Source organism: Neopsephotus bourkii, unplaced genomic scaffold (genome assembly GCF_033783945.1).
Source record: "Neopsephotus bourkii isolate Nb327-2 ecotype Australia unplaced genomic scaffold, CSIRO-AGI_Nbou_v1 NB_39, whole genome shotgun sequence".
NCBI classification, from domain to species: domain Eukaryota; kingdom Metazoa; phylum Chordata; class Aves; order Psittaciformes; family Psittacidae; genus Neopsephotus; species Neopsephotus bourkii.
In genome coordinates, this window is record NW_026900556.1 from 1,500,909 (window position 1) to 1,522,808 (window position 21,900).

Below are 21,900 nucleotides of genomic sequence, written 5' to 3' on the forward strand. Positions count from 1 at the left end.
GTCCCCAAATGTGTTAAGGGGTGGGATACACAGTGGATCTCAAGCAATTATTCGCTAAACATCCAGACTTGCTCAAATGCTCTTGCTTGAGAAGGTGGCAAGTGTTTCCATAGCAATGAGCCATTGCCTTGGTGACCAGGGACCTACACTGGTGCTGCTAAACCACTGCAGCCTTTGGACATCTGAGCACAGCCAGGAGTTTCCTCCTTTGCTGTCAATGATAGTTTTGCTATTTCGGAGTTCATCCCTGTGGAAAAGTCACCTTAGGTAGTTGTGCTAGAGCCAGAGAAGCACAAATTACTACAGAGAAGCATCCTCTGCTCACATCTCCCTCTCTGCCCAGAATTAACTTTTCTATCAGTCAGGTGCAAACCAAATTTAGGTCCAATCCTGGCTACTCCTGAGCAGTGCTGAGCCTAAATCTTTAAACTAGAAAATTAAGCAGAGATGGCACAGCACTTCATCAGCCCAGACATCAAAAGTACATTAATCTATATGCATTTAAACCTTTTAAGAGAGGTCAAACTGAGTCAGTTGTGTTAACAAGGTGAAGAAATGAGCCTGCACATAAAAAAGCAGCTTTGCACATAAACAGAGCTCCTCCTGGTAAGAGATTTCCATGGAAGAGTAAAAAATGTGTCTGTCTCCTTCCAAACAATCTCCAGATATACTTTGTGCTATCATAAAAGCTTTACCCTAGGCTCATAGAGCAGAAAATTGTTACATCTCTGCCTTTGAGAACTTCTACTGCTTTTCTTCCCAACTTTATCATTGAAACACACACTCTTTCTAAGCAACTGGCAGCCAAAAACCAGTTCCAACTAAACCATTACACTAGTTTCCTTTTAAATTTGCACAAAGCACTCTGCAATTCCAAAGTGGTTTCTATGGAAATGCTAAAAAAATGGGAACGGCACCTTCTGGGTGCTGAATTTGATAGAGAAAAACTTGGGTGAGCAGCAAATGCTGGGCAAGAGGAGGGTGAGGAGTGAATTAGAGACCCAGAACACTACAGCTTACTCAGAGCTGCAGATAATGGGGGTAAGTTACGGTTCTGGCTGACAGACATTCACCAAACTGACACACTGCAATGAATATCATGCAGCGTTTTACTGCAGGCAATGGGGCAGCAATACAGGTGGGGATAGCCTGGCTGATTTCCTTATGGTGACAGTGTGATGGGGACAAGGAGGGACATGAGCATTCGCAAGGCAGGAGCAATCCTCATGCATCAAGAGGTTTCTCAGAGAGCACTGGTGCTGTGTTTGGCTGCCTCTCAGAGCAGCTCTATCTCCTTCATCTACAAAGCTGGGCAGAGGAGTCCAAATCTTGCAACTTCCTACACAGTCTATTTTAGAGTCTCAGAAATAAAAACAACACACAACAGGAAGGATGTGATTACTAGAATACGTCTGAACTCTCCCACACCCCAGCCCCACTAATCTTGAGGGCTTCACCATTTGCATTGTTAAGACAGAACTTTCACGTGCCATGCAATCCCATCCATATGGCCCTGCTGGATCAGAGCTCTGTGCTGCACCAGTGGCCAACTCCCTCAAAACCCGTGCTAGGTCCCTGTCTGGCTCTGCTCTGCTTTTCCCAGGTACTAAGTTGAACACAAAGACCTATAGGTCTTTCACAGCTACCTTGAGCCACAGAGAGCCCGAACCCAAGGTCAGTGACCCTAGGGAGACACAGCTAGAAGCCTTAAGGCTCTAACAAGACCACCTATACCAAGTACACTATTCCCAAGTCTATTTGATGCATTTTCAGACCAAAGTTGTATTTAAACAAAGGCCCAAAGCTATTTTGCCTTATTTAAGCAAGCCTCTATTAAAATCAACCAGCCTCGTCTTCAAACTTTAGATAATACACATGCAGGAGTAAGGAAGCTCACAGAAGCAGTGCAAATGTGGTGGTGGGGACTGAATAGCACAGTGCGCCCTTGCTCTTTGGAGGAGAGGCAGAGTATCTAAGGAGAGGCAGAGCATCTATTCTTCAGCCCTGGTAATGGGACATCTGGTTTTAAGTGAACACACAATAAATGGTACAGAGCACTGTCTACCTCCTGGTGAGTGCTCACCCCTGGGATTTGAACATATGGCTGCATCAAGTCTGGCTAGTGCCAACCTGATTCTTAAACTATTAAACTGTCCCCTCAGGCTCTGTATCCTGTATTTGCTGTGTATATTGTACAAGGGAAAAGAATTTGATTTGGGGTTTCAAGAATTTCGAACAAGGATATACAATTAGAGAGGTATTTGCTTCAGATGATGATAAATAACCCTGGACTGGAGAACCTCAGAAAATCTCTGCTCTTCACTTGGCTGTGGTGACACAGTGTCTTCTGCAGGGCTGTTTTACATGCTTTCCCCAGAGCCCAAACTTGTTAACCTTCATTTCACTGCATGTTTGCAGAGGAGTGACAGTTGCAGCCATAAATACAGCATTTAGATTTCATGCTATAGTTAAAAAATCAAATATGTATGAAACCCTCTGCTATTACACATGGACTAACAAGGGCGGGGGAGAGGGGGGAAGGAGTGGGAGGAAACCCGTAGCATTAGATCATTTCTGAAACACAAAAGGACTTCTGCAATCTCAGGTGGGAAACATCCGCTCCTGTGTTAGCTGCAGGGTCAGTATCTGTCTGTTGGGCTCAGCCTGCCTGTTCATCACTCACTTGCAGATTAATCCCTGTTCCAGAAACAGGGAGAACTGTGCATGAGAAAGGAAGGAGCAGAGGCATGTCCTCAGCCATCAACCCCCCCCCCCCCACTACAGCAAGGGAGCGATTTCCGCTACTTTGGGGTGGGGTATCTGTATATGGTGCTACTGTGGCAGTAGAAAGGGAGGGATGTGAACAACATAATTCCAGCCTGGACCTTAGGAGATCCCAGTGGTATCCTAAAGAGGGGACAAAACAGGGAAAGAAGGGAAGGTAACATGAAGAGGAACAGGAATTTGCTCAAAGACATATTCTATGATTCTATGACACTATGTTGTCCTCAGAGGAAGTGAGAAACCAGCTCCCCCCCTTACCTCTGGCTCTGGGGGCTTTCAGAGGCATTCACAGCTCCTCAGCATAAACTGGATTTCTGGCATTGAATCCCCCTGCACTTCCACACTCTGCAGTTCAGTCCCTTGTACTCTGGCACATGTATCAGCTCCTACCTGCCAGACCTCCATATTAGCAGTTCTGCTTTAAAGACACTCAAGATGCTGACCTATTCTGGCAGCTTCGAGAGTCCTCAGCACAAGTGAGAGATCTTCTGCAATACAGCCCCCATAACACAGGCCATGTTGCAATGAGATAATTGCCCAGCAACCCACGCTGCCTTCAGATGCTCTGCCTGAAACTGACTTACACAAAGGACTTTAAACTGTTTGTGCTCCCAGGCAGCAGTGACCAGTGATGAACAATGCTGATAGGGTTAAGTTTTGCCTCTGAACCCTTCACAAACAAAAAGCAAACCTATTCTCTCCCTTATCCAGAAGCTCCTTGTGGTTTATTTCCTCTTACAGATTGGATTTGGAGCTGTAAAGCTCTGCCTTGACTCTGGATAAGTCTGAAAGCAAGGAGCAGCTGGGGAGCAACAGAGCCAGGGCTTGGCTCCCCTGGTTCCATCCCCAAGCTCCAGGTAGAGCTCCTAGGAGCAGCCAGCACACGCTGGCTTCATAAACTACCTCAATCCAGACTAACATTAAAGCATAGACAAGTCCATGTATAGTCATGCCGAGAGTCAGAGAACTACAGGATCCATCTCTCTGCAGCAAAGTCAATTCCCTTTGGAGTATGTAAAATAAATAAAACACTTCTCTTTCTGCTGTTTTCTCCAGGGGTACTATAGCAAAGCTCTGGATTTGTCTGTGCTATGAGACAAATACAGGTTTGAATTTGCACAGGCATCAGGCAGGAGGGAAAACTGAGAGATGCCTTCACTGGGGGAAAGAAGCCAAGTGGTCTTCATTCCCCATCCGCCTCAGTGGCAGACTCTCTGCTCTAGCAGCTTTACCACTGATGCTACAAGGCCCGTGCACAGACTGTTTTTCCCAAATTGGGAGTCAGTCTGTCTTTAAGGCTGTTAACCAGACAGAGCAAACAAAAATAGAGCTTGAAAAGAATGCATGCAGGCATGCCAACGCTCCTTCAGTTTGGAGTAAGAGTCTCACTCCTTTCAGATGCAGCTCTCTTGCCCACCTCTCAAAAGCATTTTAAAAAAGGCATCCTGATCTTGTAACAAAAGATCCAGGAGGAGGTTTCAAGGAGACATTTAAAGCTTCATTCATAATTCTGGAAAATCTCATTGTCCCAGCTGGAGAGCCCTGGTTCAACCCTGAGGAGAATTCATGGCTCAGGTTGACAGCAGCAGTAAACACACCTGTTCATTTCTTTGTAGTGGTGGCTCTCCTCTGCTGGAAGGAGGCAGATCACTACCCTGAGCATCTTTAATCCTCTGCCTGCTGATAAGAACAGCCTCTCGGCTCTGAGGTACCCAGAGATGGCTGGTGCATGGGACACCTCAGTAATACCACTGAATCTCCACACAGAGCTTTCTAAGTTGCCATCATTTCATATGTACTGCCAAATACTAACCCCCTTTGTTTTCAGGTATGCCATGTCTGTCTTTTCTGCACCTTCCTGATATTTTCTCCATTAAATCTATCTTTAAGTCTTTCTGTACCTTCCAGATTGACAGAAAGCATCCACAGGGAGTGACTGGAAATGCACAGAAGTATTAAATTAAATGTGACTATTTCCTTTGCCTCCTGAACCACCAACCTATAGACACCGTTAGTCCTTGGCACAGCACCATCATGTACTAACCTCCTCACCCTCCTATCTGCATATCTGCTTGTGTTACATTCCTGTTGCATTTGGTTTGAATTTGGGCTGTAAACTCAATTTCACAGAGTCTACCTGCAACCTCCAGGCATAAAAACCAGTGCCAGAAGTGCAATGTTCTGTTTCCACTGTTATTATTACTTGTAATAACATCTATCAGGCCCTGTCTGGGAGCCCCACATAGAGGGGGTGATGTACACAGTACAAAATGCAATCCTTGTCTTGTGGAACAGAAAAGCCAAGAAGACAAAAGATGGGCGCAAACAGACTGGGGAAGTGTAAGGAAACAAAGAGGCAGCCTCAGCTAACACGGGAGGTGGTATCCTGGTAGTTGACCAGTTGCATCCTCTCTGAAGCTCCTGAGGCAAACCAAGCTGCTCTTTGCTTCCTGCCACTCCAGGGCATGATCCTCTCCAAGCCTTGCCTGAGCACGTTTTCCTGCCCCCATCAGTTGGCTTGGCTGTCTCAATCTTTTGCATTTCCTCCTGTGCTGCTCTCTCCTAACCCTCTCTTGTCCCTGCAGCCCAGATGCCTTTCATGGAGGCAGCCAGAAGGCTGGCAAGCTGCTGCCATGTGCAGTACCAAAGCCACACAGGCTGCTTGAGGGACCTGGCTATGGCTCTGCATGTACCTGCAGGCACCAGGATGTCTCTGGAGCCTCTGAGCACAGCTGCCATGAACCAAATACTCGAGCTCTTCCTCCAACTTGCATCTTGTCATTGCTCAGGCAAGGTACCGCCAGGTAGAAAGGTGTTAGAGCAGGGAGCATGCTCACCCCAAAGCCTGCTTACCTGATCAAAGCCAACCTTCCCCTACCAAACCCACTCCCAGATGAAAAGCGTCCAGCTGTCGACCAGCAGGAAGGCATGGGCTCAATGCAACACCACACTCTTTGTTTGTAAAAGCCACCTACTTCATTACAGGCCCCCCTCTCACTGCAGTTTCCCTTTGCAGAAAGTGAACACCCTGCTGTCCAGCTGTGTCAAGCCTCCCTGCTTTGGAGCACATTAGAGCCATTGTCAGCACAACATTTGAAGCTGGCTGCCCGTGGCTGTGATTTACGCACATTTCTGTGATGAAATGCAGCTGGCAAGTGCACTCTGCTTTCATTCTCGGGGCTATATTACACTTGGTTTATTTTACCTGCCAGTTGAAATGCAAACAATCTGTCTACATTCTATATATAGTCACCCATTGCCATCATGTATGTTTATGAAGCATGGGGCTTTCATGGATTCGGTCGTGGAAGCCTTGCAGGGCACCGTGACTCTCAGCTGACTCACTCCATGACCCAGATGGAAGAAACACATCTAGCAAGTCCTGCGTGGTGTGGGTCTGTTACTGGTGCTGTGCAGATCTCCAGTCTCCATGCAAAAAACTTATGCTGGGAAGCACATTACTATCACTTGCTTAAGAAGTCTCATCTCGGCAGACAGCAGATGTGATTTATATGGCCAATCCCTCAACACAGAGAACAACTAATGGCGTAAGTGAGGGGAAGGAACTGAATCATTGGTGGTAGTAAAACGTGCCTACAGTTCCCCTGGGAATTTCCTAATATTCTTCCCTAGGCTTGTGAACACATCTATAGGAACCAGCTCAGACTGCAAACTCCCTTTTGCAATGCCTAGCTCTGCTGTTCTCCTGATCTCCCCTGACTGCTCAGTATGTCAGCACTCGAATGAGTTATTACACTCAGTTTCTGTACTCTGGAGAGGTGCTGTTCCTGTCTGGTAGGAGGCAGAGGAATAGAAGGATCTCTAGTAGGCTTTCCCTTATATAGTAAAAAAAAATATACCAAGAACATACAATCCAACAGCAAGAAAACAGAGCAGTGGAGGAGCCAGTGAAATTACAGAAGAGAGCAAGAGAAGGCTCCATGAACACAACTCATGGTAGGCTCCCCATAGGATATGATTTATACCCTTTGCCATGACAGCAGACAATGATCTAGCCCTGAGCCAGGACACCTGGCTTTTAACTGCAAACATTTGCCATCACTTCATACTATCTTACCTCTCATCCTTGAATCCCTCTAACACAGGAATGACACCTTGCCAGCTGTAAATGTTCCACATCTGAGCTGCTGCTGGCTCTGGGCAGAAGCCTTGCAGCCTGAACTGTCCAGAAGGGATACCAGAACTGCCACCAGGTTTCTTAATGTCCTGACACAGTGGCTGTATGCAGAAAAGGGGGCCTATATAAAGATAATGTGATCTTGGGGCACAGAAGATGATGGGAAACACTCCTTTTTACCCCAAGGTCACCAGATAAAGTCCTTCCCTTCCAAGAGGGAGAGACAGAATTCAGGTTACCACAAGTTGTTTGTTGAATGAGGCAAATTTCTGTTGCTCTGGTCAGGAGACCCATGTGTATGGTCCTACTAAACCGACCCTTGATGAAGACCGTCTACTTACTGCTGGGACCTTGGAGGGGAGCAGGTATCCAGCTGACAAAGCCCAAACGCATAAACCATAGGACTACTAAGGGCAGAAGGAGTCTCACATCATTTATGCAATAAGCACAAACACATGGGGCTGAATTTTCACACCCCAGGCTGGGCTGGGGGAATCTGTTTGCTTCAAGTCCAGCCAATGTGTCAGTTCTTAAAACTGGATCATGCAAGTTGGAAGAGCAAACAAGTTTTGCTAGCTGAAAGTGTGAATTTCAGATCAGGATCATCTTTTATTGACTCACAACTCAAAAGGAATTTAACAAATTTGCTTCAACCACCGCTGAAAGATTCTCCTCTGCTTTCTGACTAAGTGCTGAGCTTTCCACGCCAAAGCAATTTCTCAAGCCAAAATTGACAAATGCTAAAGGAGAGCATCACTGGAGAAGCTGGTTGCTACCTTAAATCACACAGAATTACTTTTACTCCATAAGAATAAAATGTGCTACTCAGAAGCAATATTCTCTTACACTGATAAGCAATGGGCTGCTGGGTGCTCACCAAGGTCAGCTCCAACTACTCCAAAGACAGCTGCTCTGAACGAAACTTGCCATGGCTGAGGGATCAGAAAAGCAATTAAAAGCTCTTTGAACAGCAATAGCTTAGAACAAATACTAATTTGTACTTTTCTTCTGAGAAGTGAATATGAAATAGCATTTCTAGTGCCATTTGATGTAAATTGAGCTTTTTATGTGGAATCATTACAAGCATCAACAGCTACTTCTGCAGACTCCTCTGGGAAGCCAACTGGGGGTCTCTCCTCACAACTTAAACCAGAGGTCCTCATGGATGAATTCAGAGCTCATCCTTCTGCAGATATAACATTAGCACCTCTCTCAGATAAATGAACAGGAGTCTGCCCTTGTATTGGACAATCAGGGAGATGGGAATCAAGGCAGAACAAAGAAACAGCAATTACTTCTCAGACCAGTCAGTGAAGCATGCACAGGAGCTGACTCTGAGACAAAAAGGCATTAGCTTTCAGTGGCAGAGAGGCACTTGGAAACAACAGCTCCTGAAACAGGACCTGCTCGCACCAGGCATTTCTCCCCACTGTCCCAAAGGCATGGCAGAGGTCATGCTTTTGGAGTGCACTGTTCCTGCTTGGTTGCTGCAGTGCCGTGGCACGTTCTCGGATACTCTGGAGAGTTGTCAGCTGCAGTGAATGTGTACCAAATCATCTGATGTACTGACATGGTCTGGAAAATTAATGCAAAGATTGCCTTCTTCTTTGTACTTGGCTTTCTTCATCGTGGGAGTGCTTATTTGTGCTGGAGAGAAACAAATAAATAAGTAAAGCACAAGAGGAGGGAAAAAAGAAATAGGGAACTCCAAACCAGGCAATTAACCTCTGAAATACCAGTTTTGCTGCTGCTAACTGAAAGCATCATGTAAACTCCTAATCACCAGCCATGTCCAGCTTGGCAGTTGGAACCAGAGCTGGTGTTAACCCCATGGATGTGCTCTGCAGGATTGCTGCTAGTGACTAAAGTCCCAAAGAAACTTGCTTCCCGTCATCAGCTGCCTCCTGCTACCCAGATCTCCTGCCACAACCCGGCTGTGCTGCCATGAAATCCTCAATCTGCCTCTGAGGAGAGCAGGACTGCTAAAGGACAGCCCTGTACAAAGCACTTCTAGCATCAACTCATCTTTCCCAGGAGGCTAAGAGCTGCTACGGCGGTCATAACCTTAGCCATAGGAGAGGACCCTGCCTAAATGAGCACGGATTAAATTAAGTGCATTCAATTCTTGTTCGTAATAAATTCAGAAATCATTAATTTAATAAATTATTATTATCAAATTAAATAAAGTACATTAAATGGGGTGGTGCCAGCAATGTTAGCCAAGAGCAGGCAGAGTAACCATGTGAGTAGACCTCTGCAAGCTTCAAATTCCCATAAAAACTCATATTGAAGCCTTGAGGGGATTTAGACAGATCTCTCTCATTCATCAACATAACATCCAGGACTGCAGCAGTGCAGGCACAGATTACCTTCCTGTTTTGTCAGCCAAGTTCTCCTACTAGACAACATACCCCCTTGCCCTGTGGCTACAAGCAGTAAAGCCCACTGAGTTTTGCCTCCAGCCTGGCACTTTGCAACCTCGATTTCCTCATGCGGAAGATACAGACAATAATGCTCGATTGCCTCAAGAGGGCTCTGTGAGACTTCTCTGCAGAGCGATGCTATGCCCCGGGATGAAAGGCAAGATAACACAGCAAGGAGTAGCACTGCTCTATCTTCTACACCATATGTTGTTCAGTACCCTCCAACCCCTCCCACACACACAGAGGACTGATGCCTTGGCTTTGAACAGCACTTGGGGAATGGCCTTCAGGTTTGCCCTTAGGAGGTGGAGGAGACTGTGATAACATCCACGTCTGGTGGAAAGGCTCACACCTTGTAACACCTGCTCTGAGCAGAGATACGGAGTGACTGGGCAGCATCCATCATGCAATAACCAGAAAGGTGTCATTAAACTGTTTTTTCCTGGCAAGGATCATGGCATCCCCAAAACCAGCCATTCTCACCTCCCCTCTGACCCAGCACCCCACTGTGTGTTCATGACAGCTTCACTCCGCTGTCTCTTACTCATCTCCACACAAAGCTAGCCCCTCACTCTAAGTCTTGCAGTCAGTTCTCACATGAGGAAGGCTGCAGGGTCTGAAATCAGCCTGGTTTGCTCACAGAAAGCCCAGACTTTCATGCCACACAGTCTGGGAGCCTAGAGCCATTTTCTGTTGCTTCCAGATAGTGCCCAAGCCTCTGGCAATGCCAGAGCTCATGCTGTTGACAAGACAGGGCTTGGGTGAGGTGTTTCAAAGCTGGGCTTTGACAGCTCCACGCTTGTTACCCCACTGCGACCAGAGACACTTTGCAGCCAGGCACGTGGAGGAACTTTAACAGGTTTCACTTCAAAATTCCTCCCTTTTTATTGGGCCCACGCCGGGCACTGCCTGGGAGCAAAGCTGGCGGGAGGCTGATGCTCCATAGCCAAAAGCTTCAGAATCTTTATTGCCATTGGCTTTGAGATGGTTTAAAGTGAATCTTTTACAAGGTAAAATCCAACATAAACCTGCTGGCTACAGTTTTCCTTTGTTAGCAGCAAGGATGTAATTACCACGATTTACCTTTATATGAGTGATTGTGGACAGACTGCATGTGATCCCTGGGTTTTCTTACTGCAGCCTGCCTAAGGTTTTCCCCAGCACCCGTCATGGCAATATCCAAGGACTGACAAAGCTGTATCTGCCTGACAAAAGGCTATCCATGCAGAAATGGAGCTGCCTCGAGATATGAATGGTCTATTCAAAGGCTACTGACAAGGTATATTTCCTAGTTTTAAAACTTATTGTGGAATAACTAACCAGGCAGAAAGCTGACGGTGACAGCTATTTCTTTGTTGGGTTTGGACTCTCTCTGCTGTAAGTGTGAACTAATTTATCGTTGCCCAGCTAAGGTTCATGTGTTTTAACTGAGTGCTTGCTTTTCTGAAAGAAACCGTCTCAGATAGCACAGAATATGGGGGTTTAAAGTACACAAGTGGAGAGAAAATGTAGTAGCAGCACTCTGGAGGATTGTTTGCCATGGTTCCAAGCAGGACTTAATGCTGGGAAATGGAGAAGAAAATGAGAGCCTCTTTGTCCTGCACCTTGGGTACTGCGATACAGAGCACTTTGGTACTCTGTCTGCCGTTTCTACTCACTCCTGAGCAGACAGAGCAAGGCAAAGAGGAGGAACAGCTTTATAAATAACCTTGACCTGGTCCTGATCCTGCACTGGAGATTTTGGGGGAGGAGTGGATGAACCTTTGACTATCCTTCTCACAGAAGAGCAGTATGAGGACCTCCTCGCCTCACTGGGATGCATTTCCTACACCTGATACAGAGGTGGCATGAGAAATCCCAGTGCATATCCTGAAAAAACAGTTGAAAACAACCAGTTTGTCCAAGGAAGAAAAGCCCAGGAAAGCGTCGCTTTCCCCAGAGAGACCAACTGGAGATACTCAGATGACTTACATCCCTCTCCCACTGCACAGCCCCTCACGCTCTCATCAGCCAGCAGCAAGGATAACCTGTCTTCACCTATCAGCACTGCTTTCTGCCGTCACTATGTTCAGACTAATACTGTGAACAGCGTGATTTCTCTTTCCTCCCTCTGAACACTTTGCAAAGGAGACCTACCTGCACCCTACATGATCAAATCACAAGTTTTGAAGCCTTCAGGGAGAAACTTCCTTTCTCCTTTGTTGCTTCCAGCATTGCCTGACAGTTTAAGTCTTTATCTAAAGATCTAGGATCAATGAAGGAACTTCTGCATGGGTTATGGGCACTACAAGGTCCAATGTGCACCACTACCAGTCCGAAGGGGTATTTCCACCAGAACAACTCACACTTCTATGAATAATAGACAGCAGACAGCTTAATCAGGCAGGCTTTCAGCCGTGTCCTAACACACACAAGGCGCTGCCAGCCACCTTTCCGCACACAGAAGGATGCTCCTGCTCACTGCACACCTACAGCATCAAGCCCTCAGCCCCATTTAGCATTCCCAAATTGCATGCAAAGTGCTTGCTGCTCCTCTGGCATGGCTTTGACAGAGTCACCCCAAAACATCACACCGTCACTGAAGCCCTTCTTCAGGCCGGTCATACACTCACCTGCTCGTGGTACTCAATGCCCATGCTCAGCGTGTTGATGAGAATGGCGATCATAATGCCCCGGTTGAAGTACTTGCTCTCCACGATCCTCTTCAGCTTGCTGCCGAAAGCCTTCCACAGGCGCGTGACCTTGTTCCTCTCCTTGGGCTTCTTCTTCTTCCTCCTCCTCCTGCCCCGCTGCTGCTGGAGCTGGTCCCTGTGGTCTCCGTGCCGCAGGTCCTGGGTGAACTCGTAGACGCCATTGCTGTCGGAGTCGCAGGAGTCGGACTCACTGAAGGCGAACTCAGGGTCCTCCAGGAGGCTGGCGCAGAAGGGGCAGTCCTGCAGCTCGCAGGTCAGGCTGCCCCCCGGCGGGCTGGGCAGTGGGCAGGCTGCGCTCAGCCCCGACAGCCGGCTGGGTGTCCGCCGCAGGCCTGCAAGGGGAGACGGGCACCGTGAGCCACCTCACGCCTCAACATGGTGGACAGCCCCCATTTCCCACCACAACATGGCGGACAGCCCCGCTTCCCACCTCAACATGTCGGACAGCCCCGTTTCCCACCTCAACATGGCGGACAGCCCCCATTTCCCATCTCAACATGGTGGACAGCCCCTATTTCCCACCTCAACATGGCGGACAGCCCCATTTCCCAACTCAACATGGTGGACACCCCCGGTTCCCAACTTAACATGGCGGACAGCCCCGTTTCCCACCTCAACACGGCGGACAGCCCCCATTTCCTACCTCAACATGACAGACAGCCCCGTTTCCCACCTCAACATGGTGGACAGCCCCCATTTCCCACCTCAACATGGCGGACAGCCCCCATTTCCCACCTCAACATGGTGGACAGCCCCCATTTCCCAACTCAACATGACGGACAGCCCCGTTTCCCAACTCAACATGGCGGACAGGCCCCATTTCCCACCTGAACATGGCGGACAGCCCCGTTTCCCACCTCAACATGGTGGACATCCTCCATTTCCCACCTCAACATGGCGGACAGCCCCATTTCCCAACTCAACATGGTGGACAGCCCCCATTTCCCAACTCAACATGACGGACAGCCCCGTTTCCCACCTCAACATGACGGACAGCCCCATTTCCCAACTCAACATGGCGGACAGCCCCGCTTCCCACCTCAACATGGCGGACAGCCCCCATTTCCCACCACAACATGGCGGACAGCCCACATTTCCCACCACAACCTGGCGGACAGCCCTGCTTCCCACCTCAACACAGCGGACAGCCCTCTTCCCATCTCAGCATGGTGGACAGCCCCCATTTCCCACCTCAACATGGTGGACAGCCCCCATTTCTCACCTCAACATGGCGGACAGCCCCAATTCCCATCTCAACATGGCGGACAGCCCCGTTTCCCACCTCAACATGGCGGACAGCCATGGCTTGTCCAGAGCAGCTACTGCTGTGTCCTCAAATAAGCCTTTGGTACACCCTTTACTCATCCATCTTACCAAGAAGTTCTTGCTTTACAGCATGTTTCCCTCTCTCTAAGCCTTAACACCCACCCCATCCATGGACATGGTGATCCTGCCCCTCTGCATTGCTCTCGTGAGACCTCACTTGGAGTATCGTGTGCAGTTCTGATGTCCTCAACGTAAAAAGGACATGGAACTGTTGGAACAAGTCCAGAGGAGGCCACGAGAATGATCAGGGGCTGCAGCACCTCCTGTATGGAGAGAGGCTGAGAAAGTTGGGGCTGTTCAGCCTGGAGAAGAGAAGGCTGCGTGGAGACCTCAGAGCAGCCTTCCAGTATCTGAAGGGGGCCTATAGGGATGCTGGGGGGGACTCTTCATTAGGGACTGTAGTGACAGGACAAGGGGTAACGGGTTAAAACTGAAACAGGGGAAGTTTAGATTGGATATAAGGAAGAAGTTCTTTACTGTGAGGGTGCTGAGGCACTGGAATGGGTTGCCCAGGGAAGCTGTGAATGCTCCATCCCTGGCAGTGTTCAAGGCCAGGTTGGACAGAGCCTTGGGTGCCATGGTTTAGTGTGAGGGGTCCCTGTCCATGGCAGGGGGGTTGGAACTGGATGATCTTAAGGTCCTTTCCAACCCAAACCGTTCTATGATTCTATGACATGGTGCTGAGGGGCTGCTCTCCAAAGTGCTCAGCAGCCATTCTGTGCTCTGCTGCTGAGGGAGGACAGAGTGGCACACCTCTCGCTTTCAATTAGTTGTGGTTATCCGTGACCAGGCTAACATCATTAGTGGTGATCTGAGCGCTATCAAGCTGTTTCGCCCAATTTAGCTAGCACTTCCATTTAGCTAATAATGAGGAGGGAGAAATGGACCAAAAGTGGCTACAGACCACGGATCACAGCTTGGGACAGTCACGTAGTCCCTTCAGTCTCCTGCAACCCTCCTCCAGCCTTTAATAAAGCTCAGGTGGATTCTTTGCTGGAGGCAAAGCAAGCGTTCAGGGTGTTTTAAAAGCAAACACGTTGCCACATGTTCTGCAGTGTGAGGAGAAAGGCAGACTGCCCGCATGGAGCCTGGGTACAGGGATGGTGAGGCCAAGGGTGATGAGGATGGTTTGGGTGGAACGGGAGCTGGGTTTTATTTCTTCAGAGTTAGGACCTAAATTCTTTGTTTTCTCCTATCTAGGAAGCAGATATTCATGACAGAAAAACTACAGCTTGAATGCAATACTGTGAGAACGGGATCCTTCCTATGAAACACCATTCAAGCATCAATGAAAGCTTTCCTTGAGATGCAAGGAAACAGGGTAAGGAGACAGCTTTCCCCTCTAACATGCCCCTGTCTGAAGGTTGGATGGGGGCACTTAGATCAGTTTTGGGGAGACCAAGCAAAAGGCAATGGATGCTCCTGGCTCTGGGCCCAGAAGCTTGGACCAATCCCAGCAGTAACACTGCTGATTTCAGCCACTCCTGCCTGAATACCTCTTTCAAGAGAAAGCAGCAAACAAAAGCACCCCATTTGCTTGAAAACAGGGTTGTGACAAGGGGCAAAATGCCTTTTCCTTGCCTGAATGGCACTCAGGTTATCACTGGCCTTCAAAGCAGCCTTGCAGGAGAGGACCACCCTCCTCCTGGTCATTACAGCCAAGGCACCGGGAGGATCAGAAGCAGTTGCCCCCTTACTGGAGCTTCAAGCAGCACCACACATTAACACGGCATTTCTAATGAGGACCCATCTGACAAGGGAATGCCGCAGCCCAGCCATTGCAGTGTAGACAGCAGAGGTAGTGGGCTTTGCCAGACGTCTTTTAATGCTATCAAAGTGTTAAAAATCATCTGAAAAACACTGGCGCCGCAGATGTCTTCAAAATACCAGAGTCTCCTTGGCTGCCTGCTAAAATAACCTCGCAGCATTGCAGGGCACAAGAACAGGGAGGAACAGGCTGTACTTTAGGCTGTTCGATTCCACAACAAAAGAAGGGAAGAGGATACTCTCTCCCACAGTTGCATCTTTCCCAGCAGACACCAACCTTGCTTCCAGCTGGGGCTGAGAGTACCCTGGCTGCTAATGCCTCCTTAATGCTCTCAGATATCACTTGTGTGCTCTCCTTGCACAAGTCTTGCAGTGAACAGACCGTACTTGCTGATTTGTAAGAACAGGGAGAGGATTAACTGAAATAGCTCTTTTTTTCCCCAAAGAAGTTGAGTCCAGGAGGGCTGGGTGAGCTTGTGAGCATACCTCACCTTCCCCACTGAGCACACGGGTAGTGTGTTAACATGGCTCCACGGCTGGGATGGACAAACATGAACCAGGAGCTGTGCCTGGCAGAGCTACACACTCAGGAGCTCGCTTATTTGCACTCAAGATCTTCCTGAAGCCTGGAAGACAAATCCATCATCCCTGCAATACAAAGGTGGCTGCGATGCAGAAGTGAATCCTGTTGGTGTGGTGGAGGGGGAAGAAGGGCCTGGAAAAAGCCATGAAGAGGAAGAGCTGGGCATGGACAACCTGTGTGACAGGGTCTCCAGATGGGCCCAGCTGACTTGCTTCTCTTCTCAGCCCCTGTGCTCCTCAGGGTGCCAGATAAGCTGCAGCTCCCCAGCCAAGAGCTGTGGCATGCACCCTTTCCCCTAGATCTGAGCACACTTCTGAGAGAGACAAAACAATTTCAGGAGATTTGTTTAAAGCATTTTGGCATCCTCTGGGCTGAAATACCTCTGTAAAAAGAGGATACCATGCATTATTAATAGCAACTCCATCTAACCGTCGGCTTTTAAAGAAACACCATGGGCTATGTGAGAATCTCCTAAGTTAGTGAAGTGGCCCTGAAGTTGGGGCTGAGATATGGGGCTTTCCTCTCCTAAAGAGGAGCCATGCAGCAGATCCCCTTGGAAGCATGAAGAACCAAACCTCCGACTTGAGCAGCTCCTTTGCTCACCCTTGCTTTCCCAGACGTCTGCAGAACCTGGGCTTTTAGCTCAAGGTACATACGCATCCTCCTAACAACCACCATTAACACAGTGAAAGATGAACCAGTGATTCATATAAAGCCTTTGCTTAACAACAGAAGAACGCTGCAAACTAACCTCGCCCCCTCCTGCCCTCCTGCTAAGCTCCCAAGCCTAGAGAAATGTTGGCTGAAGGCAGTTTTTATAAACAAACCACTTTACCCTTTTGTCTGGTTACTTAAAAAGTAACATAATAAGAAAACGAACAAAGAGGAGCCATCCAACCTCTCTGGCAAAGCAACCTTTCCTGTGACCCCCCCCAAGCTAGGCTTGGTATTTTTGCAGCACATACATCACTAGGAGAAATATTTGTGTCCATGCACACACAGATAAACAGTTTTGGAAAACACTGGAAAAAAAACAGATGATGGCTTTGCCTTAAAGAGATTAGAAAAATAGAAGCGAGATTTTTTGGACTTTTTACTGTTTGAGGGCTTCAGACTCTATTTTTCATCCTTCAGCTCCAGCCAGGAGAACTGGAAACATTTTGCAAAACAGAAACCTAAGCGGTGCTTACAATCACAACTCCAGCAGTGGGTGATTTATACGTGAAGGGAGAGAAAGCTACACTAACAGTGCTGCTGTCTGTACACACAGCGGTGGGACAGAGGTATGAAAGAATCACCGAGATGCTCCTCATTCATTCAGATGGAACAGAGCTCCAAATCTCAGTCTTACACTTCTGCTCATAGGGAAAGATGGGAAGAAAAGCTTGAAACCCATAGCTCTGCTGCACTCCTGCCCTCACATGCATCCTCTGAGGACTAACACAGAGCAAGATCCTGCAGTGATGGGTCTGCCTCCAAACCTTCTCCTTGCCAAGGAGAAACTCAGAGGCGCAGAGTCCCATCAGAGCAGAACTAAGGGTTTCTAGAAATGTCTGAGTTCTTCCAGTGCCTCCCTATTTCAAGCTTCTTACATTTCCCATACCTTACACTTCACCAGCTTCCACCCACTCTTCCCTTTAGGGTACCATTTCCCAGCAGCTAGGGCTGCTCTGCTGCAGGGCTGCAGCCAGCAAATCCTTCATCTACCACAGATGTAATTCCAGGGGCTGCATAGATCAGTTCTTGGGTGGGAAGAGAGGGAGACCCTCCGGAATATCACTAAGCATACCAGAGGAGCTCAAAAATACATGCTTTGTAACCACAGGAGAGAGGCCTCCAGCAAAAGCCTCTTAACACCATAACTCTTGAGCAATTTGCCCATTCCCCAGTTTTCCTAAGTAATAAACATCAGTTTGTTTGTCCTTACCATGCTCTCCTACCAGTTGCTGTAGCTTCCCATAAGAATCCGTGCCCAAATTTACAGGGCTATTAACCACAGCCACAGGTGAATTGCCATTCTTCTTTCCCTTGGGAACTGGAACAGAACTGGCTTTGCTAGTTGGAGAAGGCAGGATAGTAGGATAGTTCATGTTGCCACGGTTGGAGAGTCCAGCAGTCAGTTTAGTGCTTGCAGGGGCATTGGAAGACTTACAGTTCACTTGTGGTCCTTCAACGTGACAGTCTGCATGGTAAATGCTGTGCACGGACTCCGAATCTGGAGGAGGAGCAGGGCTCTGCAAGTTGGGCGATGGAGGAGGAAGCATCAGTTGGCCTCCAGGCTTCATGACTTTGAGCTCCAAGTCGCAGATCTCGGGGTTGGAGCGTGGCCCCCGAGGGCTCCCATTGCTGATGTGGTAGTGATGGTGGTGGTGGTGATGGTGATGGTGGATGAGGTGATGGATGGAGGTGATGCGCTTTTTGCCTCGGTGGCTTTGCCCGTTCGTGGTGCTGTTTGGGTTCACTTTTTTCCGGCGCTTACTCTGCCAGTTATTGTAGAGACGTATCGTCCGTCGCTTCACCTTCCTGAAGATGTGGCAGATGTACTTGAGCAGCTCCTCATAGCAGCTACCTGGCTCTGAGAAGCTGGCAATTGTGCTGTCGTTGGAGAGATACCGGGCCCGCTGCTCCTGCATCAGCTGGTTCTCCCGCTGCTTTGTTTCAGAAAACTGTGTTGCTATCACAACCAGGCACAAGTTAATCATAAAGAAGGAACCAACCTGGAGAAAACACAGGGAAAGGAATTAGCAGGGCCTTTACAAAGCACGACATGTTCTTCACCACCGTATGCTGTCTGGACTTGAAGTGTGGTTCTTAGAAATCTTGAGATTTCCAAACATGCCAAATCTCAGGGTCTGCTCACCAAATGTTTTGTCAACATGTGCCTGAGCTGCTAAATTTGCTCCTAAGCCATGTTAAGTTATTTTAGCAATGGCAAAGAAAGATGTTAACAATAGCCTTCACCACTTTCCCCCCTCAACAGTGATGACATTTGCTACTAACGCAGGGTGTACGAAACACAACACAGATTTTCTAAGGAACACCCAGCCAACCTGCAAGGAAAGCTGGTCTGAAGTCCAGTTTGTGCTGTACTGAAACTGCCTCTTCTCTTCCTCTATCACTTCACACCCTGGCATAGCATGCCATCGTTTTGAGGACCACAGGCAGGGTCCATGCATCTGTGACTTTGCACTCTTGCATCTCTCTGACACAGAGAAATGCATCTCCGGGATGCTCCTTGAGAGGTCTAATTTATTGTCTGGTTGAGTTGTTGTGCTCTTGGGTGATACCAGGTTTTCAAAACGAGGTCCCAAGGACAAGAATCTGAAGTGGCCCAAGGCTACATCTTTCCCTCAGCTGTTGAGCCCACAAACTGGTTCCTCACCACTTGGGTTCAAGAAGCAGCCAGAGGAAAATGTCAGATATTCCCATCAGAGAGTCACTGTCCTTAGGCGTGAAAGGGACTGACGTCAAGAAAGTGCCACTGTCTACATGGCCAAACCTCTCTGCTCTGCTCAGTAGGAAACACATGGATTTAATCTGGACCATTGTCTGGTGAATCCTCACAGGAAGCCACAGGGAGATGGTTTGTAGTGCTGTTCTCCAGTTTGTAGTATCAGCCTGGATACTGTTTGAGAAGCAGCAAGGGTGCCATTCCCAGCTCCAAGCGATTTGGAGGTTAGTCACCTTCTGGCTTTTCTGCAAGGATCCATATGTAGAGAAGGGTTCAAAAGAGTGGAGCATAAATCTCTACTATGCATGGCCCATTGCTAAAGGCTCAAAAATCACTGGCTTCAGAATGCTATTAATTACTGGGAATCTGTCACACTGCTCTGATCCATGCCTTTCCCACTGGTGGCAGGAGCTGTGGTGGATTGACTTCCCAAGGCCTTCAAAACCGCACTGACGAGGACAGGGGCATGTATAAAGAACATCCAGCCACAAAAGCACTTCGAAGTGCCTCTATCCCATGTCCTGCCTGACATCTACACAATGCTTTTCCCTCTGCTCTCCTCTTGACTTAAATCCTTAACTTTTCAACAGATGTGGACCCCTGGAGAAGGTTGTGCCCATCATGAAAGGGAGAACCTTGCTAACATGGAATGGCAGCTTCTGAAGACAACCTCCAGCACCTCCAGTGAGTAACACTTTGCACCGTAAGATCTCAGCAAGGTGCACTGCTATTAGCACTTATTCAAAGGGCTCAGCTCAAGCTCAACAGTTTGAAGGCCCTTCATTGAAATAAGGTGTCCTCTGGCCACTGAGGAGACTAAAGGAAGAAAAGCTACAGCCTCTCTGCTCTTTGTTCTGTTAGCAGTGGCTTGGGCAAGGCACAAGAGTAGGACACATCAAGGTAACAAGACCAAGACTGGGGACAGTAAGAGGGACCATATGGCTTGACAAGCTGTGGCTATGCATCACATGTGACACTAAAAAGGGCTGTTGTAGCCAATATTTTGTCCCTGCAGTACTAATCACAACCTACATGATTATGCTTTATGGCAGAAGGAAGGTCTCCCGTTCTGAATCCTGGCTGGCACTCCTCTGTGAAAAGCCCAGGGAACAGCTTTACCCCACAAGGACAAGGAATGGGAGCAACTCACAGTTCATACTTACTATTATAAGCAATATAAAATATATAAAATTGTAAAAAGAATGTGCATCCATCACATAATACATGATGTCAACCCATCCTTCCAGGGTTATAACCTATGGGAAGACAGAGAAAGAAAGTGTAAGAACAAGTCATCCAAAAAGCCAGTAAACATCAATCTTCCGACAGTGCCTGGTACTCATCACTCCACAGCATCTCTCAGGATCCATCCAGACCTGCTGCCCTTCTCACAGTTGGCTTAAGACAGCAGCAATGTGTGACCAAAGGACTGGCCTGAGATTTCTACAGGAACTGGCATGATTAAAATAATAAAGCATTACAATAAAACACCTGAAACACTGGTTCTGAGCCAGTGCAGAGAAATTCCAAGGGGGGATTATAAACAAAAAGAGCCTCTCTGTGCAGAGATCTGGGCTTTTACCTTAGCTCCTGGTTTTGTAACGCTACCCATAAAATTCATAAGTTTTTAAGTCAATTTTGTTCCTGTAAAACCAATTTCTTTGTGATTCCTACTGGCTCACCGTTACAACTGCATCACCAGTATCATAGTGGGAAAGCATGAGAATGGAAGAGAGTTGCTTTAATTAAATGTAGAATTGATTTCATACTCGTTTTCGCAGTCTTCCTTCCACTAGAAAAGAAGCTGAGGATTTAATTAACACCACACAGGCTGTGTGCAGAGCAAAGCAAATTCTGCCATGTAATTTACACTTTTTATTTAGCTAAAACATACCAAACCTCTAGTGCTAGCCTGCTACTAGCCCTAGAGCTGAAATTCCAGCACAATTCCCATCAAAATCAAAGCTCCTGTCTGAATTTACTTACACTGATGTACCCTATTTGTTACATCTATTGTGAGCCTTGGCGGTCCCAGCATAAACCTGGAATTGCCACCTGCTTCCAATTTGCAGTGGCACCAGTCCTGGTTTAGACCCTGTTTGAGTAGAGGAACTGTGAATTAGCTTGCTGTGAACAAGACAAGGATCAAGAATCATCAACGTAGAAGACTTTCTATGTGGTGTGTACAGAAAAGCAGCTCCATAAAGCGCTTGAGGTTGAAGCACTGAATAAAACAATGCTCTTGTCACACCTGGAGCATCAGGGCAAAACACTTGCAGGGAAGTCAGACATGAATCCTTGCTGCTTTTCTCTTGGGTTTTTTTACCCAAGGAGCTGGAAGAAGCTTCTAGATATGGATCTTTGGTATATGATCACATCTGCAAGGGGGAGAGCATTACTATATACACACCATCAGCACTCACAGGTTTCCTGTGAGCACCTTGCATCAGCTCATGGGTGCTGGAAGAAAAGCACGACCTAGTCTTAAGCATCATAGAATCATAGCCTTGATTTCTCTCACGCTGAAGTCAAACATGGTGATGTTTCATCAAGTTTTCAAGCCCACTTCCCACGTTGAAGCACGCACAACTTGACACCCACCATGCACCTGAGTGAGAAGCTGCCAGCGAACGCAGCTAAAACCAATACACATGATCTGCCAAGCAGCAGGTAAAAACTGTCTCTGCAGCTGTTTGGTTGTCACCATTGCCAATGGCTTTAAGCAGTCAGGTCTG

At 47.8% G+C, this 21,900-nt stretch overlaps 2 protein-coding genes across 4 annotated transcripts in view; one reads left to right on the forward strand and one right to left on the reverse strand.

Moving 5' to 3' along the window:
- Nucleotides 1-21,900, forward strand: part of LLGL1 (LLGL scribble cell polarity complex component 1) — a 363,828-nt gene that overhangs the window by 262,501 nt on the left and 79,427 nt on the right. The window lies entirely within an intron of this gene.
- LOC133208630 (voltage-dependent T-type calcium channel subunit alpha-1H-like) overlaps nucleotides 1-21,900 on the reverse strand; it is a 118,169-nt gene that overhangs the window by 62,414 nt on the left and 33,855 nt on the right. For all 3 annotated transcript variants that reach the window (XM_061346660.1, XM_061346651.1, XM_061346643.1), the window contains exons 6-8: nucleotides 20,329-20,421; nucleotides 17,642-18,431; nucleotides 11,958-12,370 (exon numbers count right to left, since the gene is read on the reverse strand). In XM_061346660.1, the coding sequence (XP_061202644.1) occupies nucleotides 11,958-12,370; nucleotides 17,642-18,431; nucleotides 20,329-20,421 (1,296 nt within the window). The remainder of the gene's footprint in view (nucleotides 1-11,957; nucleotides 12,371-17,641; nucleotides 18,432-20,328; nucleotides 20,422-21,900) is intronic.